Consider the following 14,548-nt stretch of genomic DNA (forward strand, 5'->3'; position numbering starts at 1 on the left):
AATAACAGTGAAATTGTAATATTAAAACTGCCACGATGTAGTTATGTTATGGTATTAAAAACATCACATTTCCGTAAAAAAAAACATTACTTTTCACCCGCTTCAGCTGAACACAGCATTCTGAATTACAAAGATAGGGACCAACTTTATCTTTATCTATCTATCTGATTTATTGTATGGAAATCTGAGGAAACGCATATAAAACAAATACTGACCCGGTTTTCAAACTGCAAAAAACAGCCATAAGAATTATTAGTCAATCAAAATATGCAGAACCAACACATTCACTATTTATTAAATTAAATACAATGAAAATGTATGACTTAGTTGAGTTTAAAATAGCACAAATAATGTATAAAGCATACAACAATCTACTCTGCCACAGTACTCAGAAACTATTTGAAATTAGAGAGTCCTTATGACATAAAGGGAACAAGTGTCTACAAAAAAATCAAAACAAAACAAATATTAAGCAAAGGTGTGTTTCTGTAAGAGGTGTTAATATGTGGAATGATTTTGGTACTGACCTGAAAAGATGCAAGTCACAAAAGCAATGTTCAAGAAAATTATTCGAATCAGACTTCTGCTGGTTTAAACAGCACAAATTGTGTCCCTTCTTTCGACGTATCAGTATGAGTGTAATGAAAATTGTATATGTGAATATGAGGATGAATTATTATAGTGTATGCCTATGAATTACATGTACATGTGCTACTGGCAAATGTACGTACGTATGTGTCAAAGTGCAGACAGTCGTATACACAAACAGGTTTATACATTTTCTTTTATTGAAATGTATGAACCTACTATTGTATCTATTGAAATAAGTCAAAACATAAGGAGTAGGACTAGATAAGTTTTTAACTTTTTACTACTCCCTTTTGAACATGCAAACTCTTTTCTTTCTTCCTATTCTTGTTTTTTCTTTTTTATGTTTACAGTATATGTTCAATAAACAAAACAAAACAAAAAACAACCCCCAAATCGCAAATTTCCATGAATAATAATAGCATTCTAAACATTGACAAAACTCTTCAAGCACTGCTGTACCTTTTAAATTCCAGGACAGTAAACACCTAAAGCTAAGCACACAATTGAACATGTGACTGCACAGCAAAGCACAGGAGTTACAACGATGGTGCAGACACTCATGGGGATTACCTCCGCTGGTGGAAAATGCCACTGTTGTCGATTATTGAGAATCAAATCATTATCATGATCATTTATAATCAATAACAACATGTTACTAACATATAGCAAATATCAAATTTGTTATTTCAATAAGTGTGCATCGAGCAAAAAAATAAGAAATTTAATTGTTTTAGTAGCACTGTTTTACTCACTACTCTGTCAAGCAAACTTTCACACTTTGCATGTCCCCACTTACTAGAACAGAAACACTATTACATTGTGATCATCAGAAACAACAATGTCACATACAATAAATGTTTTCTGGTAAAAATTTAGAATTCTCAACATTAAATGGCCAGATGGCCAAAAACTCAAAGAAGCAAACTTGAAGCATCTTTTGTTACAGTTCTAAAGTATGAAAAAGTGTAAGTAAATAATGAATACTTATTTCACTATTTTTCAATCCATCTAGGGAACAACCAGTTTATGGTCTAGTGATAAATCATAAAAACATTTCATTCATTTCTCCTACCAGTATTGTGACTATTGTGTCTCTTTTAGTTGGAGTTGGCAACAAACAAAGGGGGGAAGAAGAAGTTGCAGACGGTGAAAGAGACGATGAAGAAACTAAAGTGATTCAGACAAAAAAAAAAAGTATATGCATACATTATGGTGCCTGCGATATTTTTTCACCTACAAAATGGACTAGGGCAGAAGTACAGCAGAATTTTTATGTATTTATTTATTTAAAGTTAAAGTACCACTGATTGTAACATTCACCTAAGTGAGGTATATATATTTTTTTGCAGATGAAAATTTAGATCAGGACAATTTCTAGGGCTGGGTATCGATTCTAATTTCCTCAATCGATTCGATTCACAAGAGTTCAGTTTGATTCGATTTTATTTATTTATTTTGTTTGATTCGATTTACAAGAGCTCAGTTCGACTCGATTTAGATTTTTCCCGATTCGATTCACAATCTGATATTAATTATGGAACATCAAGTCTTCTTAAACATCAAGGACATGATAAAATCTCCACAAACATATAATTCCGAATTAAATTTTGCGGAGGAAGTAACTGGTTGAATGATTTGGTGTTATAATTACTTATGTGGTACACAAACATTGGCATCAGCAAGGATGAGATGAAAATATGTTTAGAATTCTAATTCAATAATTATAAATATTCTGAATTGATTAATAAAAGAATCGATTCATGGTTTTATGACACGATACCAGGCTTGAAAAGGAAAATTTATTCGATATAGATTTTTTTTTTTAACTCAGTCCTAACAACTACCCTATATGGAATTTAGGAAAATTAAGCCTCTCTATGATCATGATCACTGTTTTAAAAATTTACATAACTTTGTACTACTCTTTCATGAATGACAAACAATTTTAGCTGGTGCTGATTTTAATTTCTAATGTGCAAAAAAAACGGTGTAAGGTTGCAAATACTGTAGATGCATGTTATCAGTCTATCTTTTTTTTTTTTTTTTATGTACAGTATTTACTGACTGAATAAAAACAATGTAATTTGCTTATGAAATGTTGGAAACATATATTTTTTTTATTTGAAAAAAAAAATAGGGATAGACTCCTGGGTGTTTTAATGGTGTGTAGGATCTTTATTATACTTGGGTTAACGATGGCAAAAAGACCGCTGAGTCATCCAATTACAAAGCCCTATACTGCATAATATTACTGAAAGGCATGTGGAAGTAAAAAGGCTGGAATGTCCAGCCTTATTAAGTCTTTCTTTTTTGCTTTGGAACAGCTAATAGTGATTGATTCCTCCCTTGGCTGCCAAACAAGATTAAAATATAAATTGGCATATTTAATGTGGTCAATAGGGTCACCAGCTTCAAATAATCAATACACAGGCATGCACACCTAGCCAATGCTGAGAAGGTAACAATGTGACCACCACCACACGTGTGCATGCACACACTGAGCAAATTGATTCCGAAAAACTCAAATAATTAAGATTTCACCAGCGCTGCAATATAAAAATGCCATTGTTTTGAATCATGAGATTCCGCTTTGAGATGCCTGACAGCATTCATACAAGTCAGACAAGCTTCCTGTAAAGGGAGCACATTTTGGGAAAAAGGAGATTTTAGATAGATAGCAGGCAAAAAAGTCAATGCAAACCCCCTAGATAAATTATGTTAATGATAAGAAATGAACACAAACAAATCAACTACAGTAATTGCAAAACAAATCAAAATGAATGCTAACACATGAAGTACTTAATGGTTCATTATTGTGTCCCAACACTGTCTGCAGTGCATATCATGTGACCTCGTATTTAAAAAACACTTATTTTGTTTAGATCCCACCGAGACAAATTAAGGGAGACACTATTTGCCTTTTTCGACATTCATAGTGGACAATGTGTCATGTTTTTTAATGAGCTAGGTGTGCTAAAAACGTCGCCATCAACAGCTGCTCTCACCCACTCCTCCTCCTTTCGAACCTTCTTATAGCCGCCCTTTCAGAGCCATAATATTTTTCAAGATTAGACAAACAATTAACTCTAATGTTCTTAGAAGGAAGAGCTAGGGTTTATTGCTGGAGGAGACAATGCAATTATCTTCCCACAACTCAGCTCTGAGAAGGAATGCCTGGACATGAACTGATAATGTGACACAAACAACACAATATGTACGCAAGGCTTGCCTGCAAAATAATTTGTCCAATGAGAGTTGGAACTAGCAACAAAAGATAGGCTGTCACAAATTGTCAAGTCTGTAGCATATGATGATGGGGGTTTTCTCTCCAAAGCCTAAGCCCACTTTTGAAAACAGGGTATGACAGCTAAACTGACAGATTTGAAATTGTGAACAGCTGTGCCAACACCTAACCTCACAGGTATTCAGATTCAGTTTAACAAGCGTTAAACACCTTCATTATTGCCATAAAATCTCAATATAACCCAACATCACAAATATTTTCCATTGAACACAATTAACTGAGTGTGCTATAGCCTATAATGAGAACCTCAACAACCCGTGAGATTGTAAAATGAAGATTCCAAACGATAAATCCAGGACACACCAGCGCTATGCCAATGTATTTAACTCATTTGCTCCCAACAACGTATAAATACGTTCTATTTTTAATTATATTACCCGTGTCCCAAAGACATATTTATATGATTTTTATGTATATAGAAGGCTTTGATGCAGCCTCTGAACTGAAGAGAATGGTTGTAGCAATGGTAGTTATGACAAAAACGGCCAGCAGGTGGCAACAGCGTATAAGAGATCAAACAGGGCCATGTTGAAAAAAAGCTGTTTTTCATACAGTTTTAAACAGATTTGTGAATAATGATGAAACTTAGCTATATACAAATGCTAATTGCTGGAAAACGGAAACAGATAGAAACATCCTTTTTTTCTCATGAAAGAAGAGGCTCCAATCTTTCTTTTGGTAGGTTCCATGTTTTAAAAGCATTTAAAACACAATATTCTGTAGGCCTTGCAAAATCAGTCAAAATCCAGTAAAACAGCTGTGAGCGAAGGGGATCGCTTCAGTGAAAATGTCTGAGAGTGAATGAGTTAATGTAGAATGCCGATTTATACATGCAATGCATTTAAAAAAAAAAATATATATATATATATATATATATAATTTGATATCAAACAGCCCTAAGTTTGTAAGGCATTGACAGTCACTTTGATGAAAAAGACATACATGATATACATGTGCGAGGTGGACAAATTGGATTGCCCTTGAAGTGTCAGGAGGGCTTTTTTTTTTTCCAACTGCGATGCTGCTACGTGAAATTACCTCCTCTCTTGCCGGTGAGTGCTTTCAAATCTGATCATACAAAGGCTTTAAAGTTTATACAATCCGGATTTATTTCCCCTTTATGTGTGCTCAAAATGCCATCCAAGTTAGATAGAGACGGTCTTTATTGTCAGTGGAACATGTACAACAAAAATTCAAGTGCCAAACCAGTCAGTGCTAAAACATTCAAGTCCTATAAAACTATAAAGATTTGTAGCAGTTTCACGCAAGTCTTGCAATGTTATTTAGGTACGTTAGCATCTTAGCAGCTGATTATTTGGCCGAGGCCGCCATCACTTATGCCGTAAAAAGTATTTTTAATGGTGTTGGTCAGTTATTAAATTCAACTGTGTAATTTCTATTAAACCGTAGTAGCACATTTGAACAAAACTAATTATTTCCCCACATTTTGCGTGTGGTAACAGTTAGTTACAAAGTTGTACAAAGTGCAACATTGGCTTGCATTGGATTGGTTCCTCTTTTGGAAGCCTGGTGCATGCTTGATCTTTTTTTTTTTTTGCCTCTTCTCGTTGTAGGAGCTGGTCCACATCAGCTGTCAATCATTGTTAAAGTGTGGCGTTTGCCGTTTACTCAAAGTGGCCGATGTGTTTTCTATGCTGCCAAAATCGCTTCGCTAACGCCCATTTTGGGACGCCAACATCCGGATCTCTATTGCTATACTAGTAAAAGAAATGTCAAGAGAAATACAGATAGATACATGCACTGAAAATATTGCAATATGTCCTATTCTGAATATGAACACAACAAATAACAATATAAAATCAGAAACCCTATGTACTTTTTCACATTAGATATTGCAAATAGCCAAAATGAATTTTCATGGGTAAGCGACCCCATGAAATGATAGTGATGGCGATCAGTTCCTCCACTCTCGGCTGTAAATTATTGGTAATTATCTTGGATTCATTTTTCATCTGCAGTCTTCTAAAAACCGAAATACACGCCACACTTCTTTCTGCACTCTTTGCAGGTAATAACAATGCTGTCACCTGGGCTGCCGTTCTTTTGAAAATGCAACGCTTACCATTTTACCATAGATTAACAACAAACTACTTCATCCACACTGCATACCGAGAAGTTACAATAAAGGTAGAAATTAAATGCACATACATAACCTTATTGTGGAAACTTCTGGAAAAATCGACCTGTATAAACTCTGGTCCTCGAGGGCCGCAGTGCTGCAGATTTTGGAGGTTTCCCTCTTGAAAACACAAGCTGATTCCAATCACCAGGATCGTTATCAGGCTTATGCAGAGCTTGCTGATGAGCTGATCATATATCAGCTGTGTTGGAGAAGGGAAACCTCCAAAACCTGCAGTTCTCTGGCCCTTGAGGACCGGAATTTGACACCTATGGTCTACAGAAGAAGAAAAAAACATCCAAGTTTGTCCTCCTGACACGGTCATTTAAAGAGTCCTGTGTGCAAAACCCTTATAATCATCATCCCAGCTACATCTTATTTGTCCCTGAGCTCATTATTATGTCCCATTAAGGGTTCTGAGGGGGTTGGAGGGGCTGGGCATCAAGTGGCTAGGTGATGAATGTGCTTTGCGGTTATTCATCACCCTTGCAGAAGCGTGGCAAGATAACCGATGGACTCGGGGGCCTGGAGGGGGGGGGGGTAGTTTCAGCACTGCAATGACCTTGTGTAAACGGATATGTTAAAGGGATAAGCAGAAGACACTCTTCTTTTTGATCCAGATGCCCAAATGTTTGGTATGTCAAACATATTTTGTCAAATACTCTTTCCTATTACAGTACATGCAGTAGATTTGGGTTTTAGACAGTCATATTGAAAATTATAAATTATTTGACCACACATTAACCCTAATTCTGCACTTGTTATGTCTATCAATGTACAGTGGGCAAAGAATTAAAGGAAAATCTTTGCAATATCTTCCCACAAGAACGCTCTGACGGCATTCCAGGAATGAGTTTGACTCCCCACCTGTCAGAAAGGAATGGGCTGTGAATACGGAGCGGCTGCTCAGCCATTAAATGGACCAGGAAACAAGCACTACTATTCAATTCAATTCATTTTGTAGTCGGCAGCGATTTGTTCATTGAGTTATACTGAAATGAAATGGAGGGGAAAGAAAAAGGGCAGAGGTAGTGTGGGGAGGCGTGGGCACGATCAGCAGGATTTCACATTCCCACATCGTTTAACAGGACTTGGCACTGGGCTCGTAAGGCACAGGCATGCTAAAATATTAAGGCCCAGGGATTGTGAATATTCATGGACTATGGTCCCCGTCCCCATCCTCAGATTGTGGAGGACGGACGCAGCAGTGCTCCCGAGTGTAATCTAATTCCACATGTTCCTGCTACATTTTCAAGGACAGGTTGAGAGTGAGCATCTGCTTATGTGCAACCTGTTTCAGGAGAGAAGTAATGGCAATGGACGGCTGGGTCACGACCGCTGAATGTGACCTCAAGTCATTACCAGCTGTGTGGGGCCAATGACAATGGCTAAAGCTGTCCCAGTCAGGCTTCTGACAATCTTTCTTGTCACACCTGTGAACCTTGATCAACTCCATTACATTACAAATTCACTGTCATTTGAAAAGGTGGCCACAGTTATTCTGCTAGTAAAAAAAAAAAATCCTGATCTCACACATTCTACAGCAGTGTTTAAAATATCAGGGTTTCTTGTTTCTTGTTAAATAGAACGTGCACGTAAAGCAGGAGGGTAGCGTTTTTAAACAAACAACACACGCACACACAAAAGTGCATTCACAGGATCAGTGCGAGTGTGTTTTCAAAAGGTAACCAAGCAACCGGCTCTTGGCCACAGCCTTCACTTACACTCTTATCAGGTAACTGCACTCTACGCTTGCTCTGTTTCCTCAGGTTTCTGTTTTTCCGAGGTCAGTGACATTGTTCTAGTATTGACCTAAAGAGCCAGTGGTAGACATGGAGGGGACAGCAGATACTGTAGCTGGGGGGTAAGCTATATGTACAGTGGTGACTTTCAAAACAGTGGGAAGAAATGTCTGACAGCTCCTCGAGTAGAAGACAAGGAATCAAGGAGAAAAGTTGAGAAATAATGAAGTTTTACCGTTTCACTCTATTTTGATGGGGGGTTTATACCAGTTTTCTAAAGGTGATTTTTGTTGTTGGGAAATAACGCCGTTTAAACTAACGGCATTAGGCAATGATGTTTTCCAATTAACCACAATCCGATTACCAAAGTCACAAAACATTCCCGCTTCAATAGATAGTATTCACATGACGTCATTTGCCCCGCATTGTGTGCCATTCACGGGTCCAAGGCATGTCATGTCGAATGGGAATGGACAAAGAATTGTCCGGAATTAAAAAGATAAATCTACCGAAGTGTGTTCTAACCATTTTTATTAAGGAAAGCTTCAGTGTAAGATGGTAAAAATGCTTTACCATAATGCGATTGTGATATATGTGAGCCGCTATCCGTGGCTAGCCTTGGCTAAAAATAGATGGTGGTCAAGATGTTCCAATTTTGAGATCTCTCCAAATACTCTCCTTAAGGTCTCTTATTTTCCTTTGCCAGCAGCCCAAAAGTTGAAATTGTTGTTAAAGTGTACAAAAATAAGTGATGAATCAACAATGTTGTTGTTGTTTTTGTTGTTACATGCTAGAGCGGTCGGGTAACTAGCCAACTTGGTTTAAAAATAACCCGAGATTCTTTACCTCAAATTCACAAATGATAAATGCACATAGCATCCAATAAAAGCCGAAAGTCCGTGTTTTGGGAGTCATCTTAGCTCAGAGCCTACGTTGTCATTTGGGCTGGGTATTGCCAACAACCTCACAATACGATACGTATCACGATACAGGGGTCACGATACGATACATATCGCGATACATATGTATCCCAATAAATGATCGTCAAGGCGATACATATCCCAATATTTTACATTCATTTACTTGCATTTTTAGTGTAACAGTCATATGTATACCTAAATGATATGTTTATTATGCTGGATGGCAAAAATGTGTTTGTTAGCAGCTCTTCTGGTTTACCACCAAGCGGCATGCCTGGACTAAATGTGCACGCACTGCAGAGCAAGGAGCAGCTTTCACAGACAAACCGGGAACATTTATGAATAGGCATGAGCCGATAGGAGTGAAAATATAAAAGTATTAAAATTACAGCTCTAAAATGTGCCTATTTGATATATTTGGGGAAATAATTGCATTTTTTCCCCATGTAATACATTCTAGTTTGTTTTTAAACAAAATGTAGAAGAAATGGTACATTTAGTTTATAAGTAAATAAATGTTTATTCTTCCTCTGTTTTAATTTTTCTTAGCAAGACACAGTATCCGATCACTGATGGGCTATTTTTAAAACAGACTTCACACGTACACTTTTTTTTTTTAAATTAGTAGGCTACGATGCAAACTAAACACCTAAGGCACTCATATCCCTGTCTTCTCCGCTGCGCTCATGCAACACGTGAACTAATTGAAGGCAATTGACTTCAAAGACTACTTGTTAAGTACAATGCAAGCCTCATACAAAACTTTAGAGGCTGCTGTTCCTGCGCAAGCAACCTTGCTTTAACTGCCTATTTAAAGCTAACAAGCAATATTGATATGTGTATTGTATTGAGGCCCGCAACGATGTATTGCCTATCGATTTTTTGGCACACCCCTAGTTGCCATGTAGTCTGGTCTGGGTAGTAACATCGGCACATTTTTGTATTCCAATTGATTCCACTAATCAAATGTTTCAACGTGTACCGCTGCAAAGTAGTGTTGAGCTAAATCTTCCACATAGGTCTTGCTTACACAAGTAACGTTAGAGGAAGCTGGGGGTGACATACATCAATAACAAAAGAATATTCGGTGTAAACACAATAGAAACACAGCTGAGTCCGCTGAACAGTTGACCGACCATGAGGGGCCGACTCGCGATCCCGTGTCGTCAGTGAATACTAACTATACTGAACCGTGTTGTCATCAGCAGGTGCCAATTTTCATGATTGGCAGTCGTAGCAGCCAATAGAAACCAGGATAAACCTCCCGCTGTCAGTCTAAGTGCAATAAATACTAAATAATTACTACCTCCTATTCATTTCAAATGTCCTTTTAAAACTATTCGTAAAAATCCTAATTATTTGATATAAAGCATTTTTTAGTGAAGTAGTGAAAATAGTTTACTTTGCCTGGTTACTTTTATTTGGAAGTAATTCAATTATTGAGTTACTTTTTTGCGCAAGTAATGAGTAACTAATTACTTTTATTAAGTAACGTTCAAACATTTCAGACAAAAAGCTAAAACGCTTCATCTTATTTTCAAAATTCTTGCTGCATTGTACTTAGGTTGAAGTGGTCAGACCCTTCATTTGGACAGATTGTCATTTCTGGTGAAATCCAGTCATATTGATAATCACAGGGCACATTAAAAGGGAAGTCAACCCATTCTTTACAATAATATGTTCTAGGCGACCCCACTACTCTAAACACAATGTTATGATTAATATTGCGTTTGTGAAATATGAGTAAAGCAGCAAAATCCACCTGTCCATCTCAGAGGGCGGCCATTTTGCCACTTTCTGTTAACTGAAAATGACGTCACAGTTACTCGTTGCTCAGGTAATGACCAATCACAGCGCAGCTTCAGAAAACAGCTGAGCCGTGATAGGTCGCTGCCTGAACCCTGAGCAACTGTGAAAAAAAGTCACAAAATGGCCACCCTCTGAGATGGATGAAAACGGGTGGCTTTTGCAGCTTAGTTGAACATTAATCAGAATGCCATGTGTGTACAACACATTATTTTAACGAAAATGTTGAGGTTGACTTCCCCTTTAAGAATTAAAATTAGACTGCTATCCACCTTTTACACTCACACCTATAGACATCATCTGTAAACTTAATGTACATACAAACCCCAAAGCGAACCCAGAACAAAAGTTGGTGGAGAAAAAATAATTAAAAGTCCATCCCTATTAGCTAAGATATTTCAGTAACTTTTGTTTTGTTTTCCCTTATATAATCACATGCATTGCATCAGTCAAATAGCACAAAGAAAGTAGAGCAGAAATGCCCTTCCTTGTTATTTCACCATTAAAGAGCGCTTCACAGATATTATTTACTCCTGAAGAGAAAACTGTCAAAAGAATGCTACCAACCAGACAGATACTGTTCTTGACTGCTGAAGTGGAACATTGCCCAAATGATGAGGCCACGCTGCCATTAGGATGGTAATGAGCCCAAACTAGCACGCACACAAAATGTGAGCCGTGTGACAAAAGAAGTGTTAAAAAAAAAGCTCTAAATCTAAACATTGTATACACTCCATGCCCCACAATCTCAACAAAGCATTTTTTTTTTTTTTTATAAAACATGACTGCTCAAATGCCACTGCCCTGTAGCATCTCTTTAAAATCAAAAAGCATCTCAATAAATGCTGACAGAAAACATAATGAAACAAAAACAATCAGGCGTCACTTATTGTTTAGGGTGGGAGGAGTTAGTATTGTGAGTTTCAATGTAAATTCCAGGACATAAAACACACCCCATGTACTTATCAGAAACACATTAAGTAGTTTTAAGCTATACACACATATAAAAACATAAGCACGCCTTATAAATTGGCAATCATCACAAAAATATTCAAATAGAAAGGCTGATTAGGAAGAAAATACTGTGACTTTTGATTCTACACTAGGGCTGAATAGTAACTTAAATCCATTACATTAATTTGTTAGCGTGAACACAGCTCTGCAGCCACAGGTTAAAAAGTCCCTGCAGCCATTGTGTTAATAAACAGCAGGACAAATTAACATGTAATCGTTTCATTTCGTCATATCAAACTCCTATTCTTAATATGACATTTTTATAAAAATTTAACTTCTTGTGGTAATTTAATTTGAGCGTAGTTTCGACGCTTGTTTCTGCTTTCCAAAACTGACCTTGGATCGGAATTGGCTACAGCTGTGCAGCTTATTCTACTATGTTTGTATTTTATTTATTTATTTATATATTTTAAATACCTTACTAGTCATAAAGGTCGTGAGAAAACAACAAAGTTATCAGCACTTTTAATCCATTCAAACAAAGCAAGAGTCCAGTTTCTCGCCACTGGTTTAGCTTTCCAAAAACACGACGAGGACGACGTGGCTGACCATTCGTGTGGGAAAAACACTCGTCGCCGGAAAAATATCGTCGGAATCGAAGTAGCATTTAATGAGAGGGGGGAAAAAACTTACCCCCCAAAATACTGAGCAGCAAACAGCACAGCCAGGCGTTCGGTACCTCCATCCCCGTCCCAGTGTCAGTCCAAGTCCTTTCGGCGAAACTTTGCTCGGGAAAAAACTTGTGGTGTGTTTGAAGAGAGAAAGGCGGTAGCAGTGCTCTCGCCAAGCATCCAGACTAGTCCGCTCCTCCTCCTCTCTGCAGGTGCACAGGGAGCCGCAGGGTGTCACGTGACCTACTCTCAGCTTCAACTAGATACAGTGCCGCCATCTGGCGGTGGGCGCAGTTATTGCGTTATGCAATCATAATACAGTACAACAAAGGGAACGGTGAGCACACTCAAGCCAGGGGTCTGCAACCTGTGGCACATGTGGCTCTTTAGGCCCCACCTTTGGCTTCCTGTGGATCTTAAATCAATTTAACATAGGAGAAATTAATAGCGTTTTTTACATATTCATTTGTATGTTTTTATCAAATATTTCTATATATTAATTCTTCAAATTAATTAATGATTTAGATTTTTTTAATGAATGATTAAATATTCCAAATTTCATTCCATTTTTAATTGTCAGAAAAAGATGAAAACGTTTTTTTTTTTTTTAATGACCTAAAAATTTACAAAAAGTGATCATAAAATGTCCAAAAAAGAAGTGGAAAAGCAGAAACGTATCATAAAATGTCCATGAAATTGCCATAAATGTAAGAGAATTGCATTTTAAAAAGGCACAAAAGAAAATGTTCCAAAAGTAACCTAAAATGTTCCAAAACAAAAGAAAGGCAGAAATCAACCTAAAATATTTTTGGAATTGCCCAAAAAAGTCAGTTTTTTTTTTTAAAGAAGAAGAAAAACAAAAAAAGGTAGAAAAAAATTAATGTCCCGAAACAAAACTACAAATCCCGAAAATTACCATAAAATGCCCACAAAATTGACAAAAATATCAGAAATTTGCTGGCAAAAAAAAGCAAACAACAGACATTTAAATCAACATGGAAATGTCTTCAAAATGGTGCTAGATTTCTTTCTTGATCAGTGTACTTTTTGGGGAAACTGTCCTATTGACAGTTGTGCACCTGCAGACATTGTCACAATGTCAAGCAGATGTGAAATCATATTTAGCGCTCCATCTGCACAGCATAGAGGCATCTGTAGTGAAGCAAATGTATTGTGACGCCTGCTACCCGAGGACAAATTCAGGAACAAAAACCCATATTGGCTACAACAAGGATTTGCCATCTTGCCTGTCACTGTTCATTTTTCCGGAGTTTATCACAACAGGAAGTAATCTGTGGAATTGAGTCATTTCTAAGTACACAATGGGAGAATGAAAAAAGTGCCGGTATGTTTATTATATTTATTATCTTATATTAATGTGAATCCAAACACTGACTGTACACTGGTTTTACATGCATTTATTCTACTTTAACACTTGAGGGAAGTTAATTGATTGTTCTATTTTAAGGTCATAAATATTATTATTTTTATTATTATTATTATTATTATTATTATATAAAATTAAACTTTTGTTGCCCCCAGTTTAGAGCTGTTTATTGAGTTATTTTTTTTAATTTAGAGACTGTTTATCAAGTTGTTTTTTAATTGAATTTACAGTGAAACAAGCTATACACGTAAGAAATGTAATAAAATGCTTTTATGAGATTCTGTGTGATGTATATAAATGAATGCTGTAATATGCATACATCCTTTTCCTATAATGATTGCCCTCATTAAGGTTCGCATATGGGCTGGAATCTCCCACCTGGCATTGGTGTACACATTAACTGGTTGTCAGACAATCTCAATCAATAATATTTATATCAAATATGCATAATGCACAAATGCTTGTTTGTTTATATGTGTCCAGTGATTGGCTGGCGACCACCTGCTACCCCACTGAGGACAAGCGATATGGAAAATAGAAGGATATGAATATGATGATTCCCCTGCCCAAAGTCTACTACGGAGCTAAATAACCCATAAAAAGGTTGTTTGAAAATGATGGCTGTTAAAGGGCCATCTAGTGTTTGATATGAAAATGTGCAGCAGGGTTATTGGATCGTTTTAAGATAGCTGTAATTGTGTCATTTGTCCACTAGATGGCAGCATGCACACTTGCTCTTCGTTAACCCACTTCAAAGTTTTTGACATCGATGCCAGTGTTGGGGCTCGCCTCGCAGAGGTCAAGTGAATATTACAGCACGTAAATAACTCCTTGTAAAGTAAATAATAATATTAAACGTAAGATAACGTTTAGTTGGCTTGGACTGAATCTCCGCCCTATTGTTTTAAATGGAGGTGACCTCCACATTAGGTCCACTTCACTGGTTGCTTTCTGCAATTATTTTTCTTATTTAATGATGGTCTTCTAATGTAGCGCATCGTGGTTATGGCTTCACACAGACGGCCATTATGAC

General features: G+C 36.9%; 1 protein-coding gene across 1 annotated transcript in view; it reads right to left on the reverse strand.

Moving 5' to 3' along the window:
* Positions 1-12,317, reverse strand: part of cxadr (CXADR Ig-like cell adhesion molecule) — a 52,812-nt gene extending 40,495 nt beyond the window's left edge. Inside the window, exon 1 of the mRNA XM_077547090.1 lies at positions 12,151-12,317. Coding sequence (XP_077403216.1) covers positions 12,151-12,202 — 52 coding nt within the window. The 5' untranslated portion in view covers positions 12,203-12,317. The remainder of the gene's footprint in view (positions 1-12,150) is intronic.
* Positions 12,318-14,548: the final 2,231 nt, after the last annotated feature.

Source organism: Vanacampus margaritifer, chromosome 16, assembly GCF_051991255.1.
Source record: "Vanacampus margaritifer isolate UIUO_Vmar chromosome 16, RoL_Vmar_1.0, whole genome shotgun sequence".
NCBI lineage: Eukaryota > Metazoa > Chordata > Actinopteri > Syngnathiformes > Syngnathidae > Vanacampus > Vanacampus margaritifer.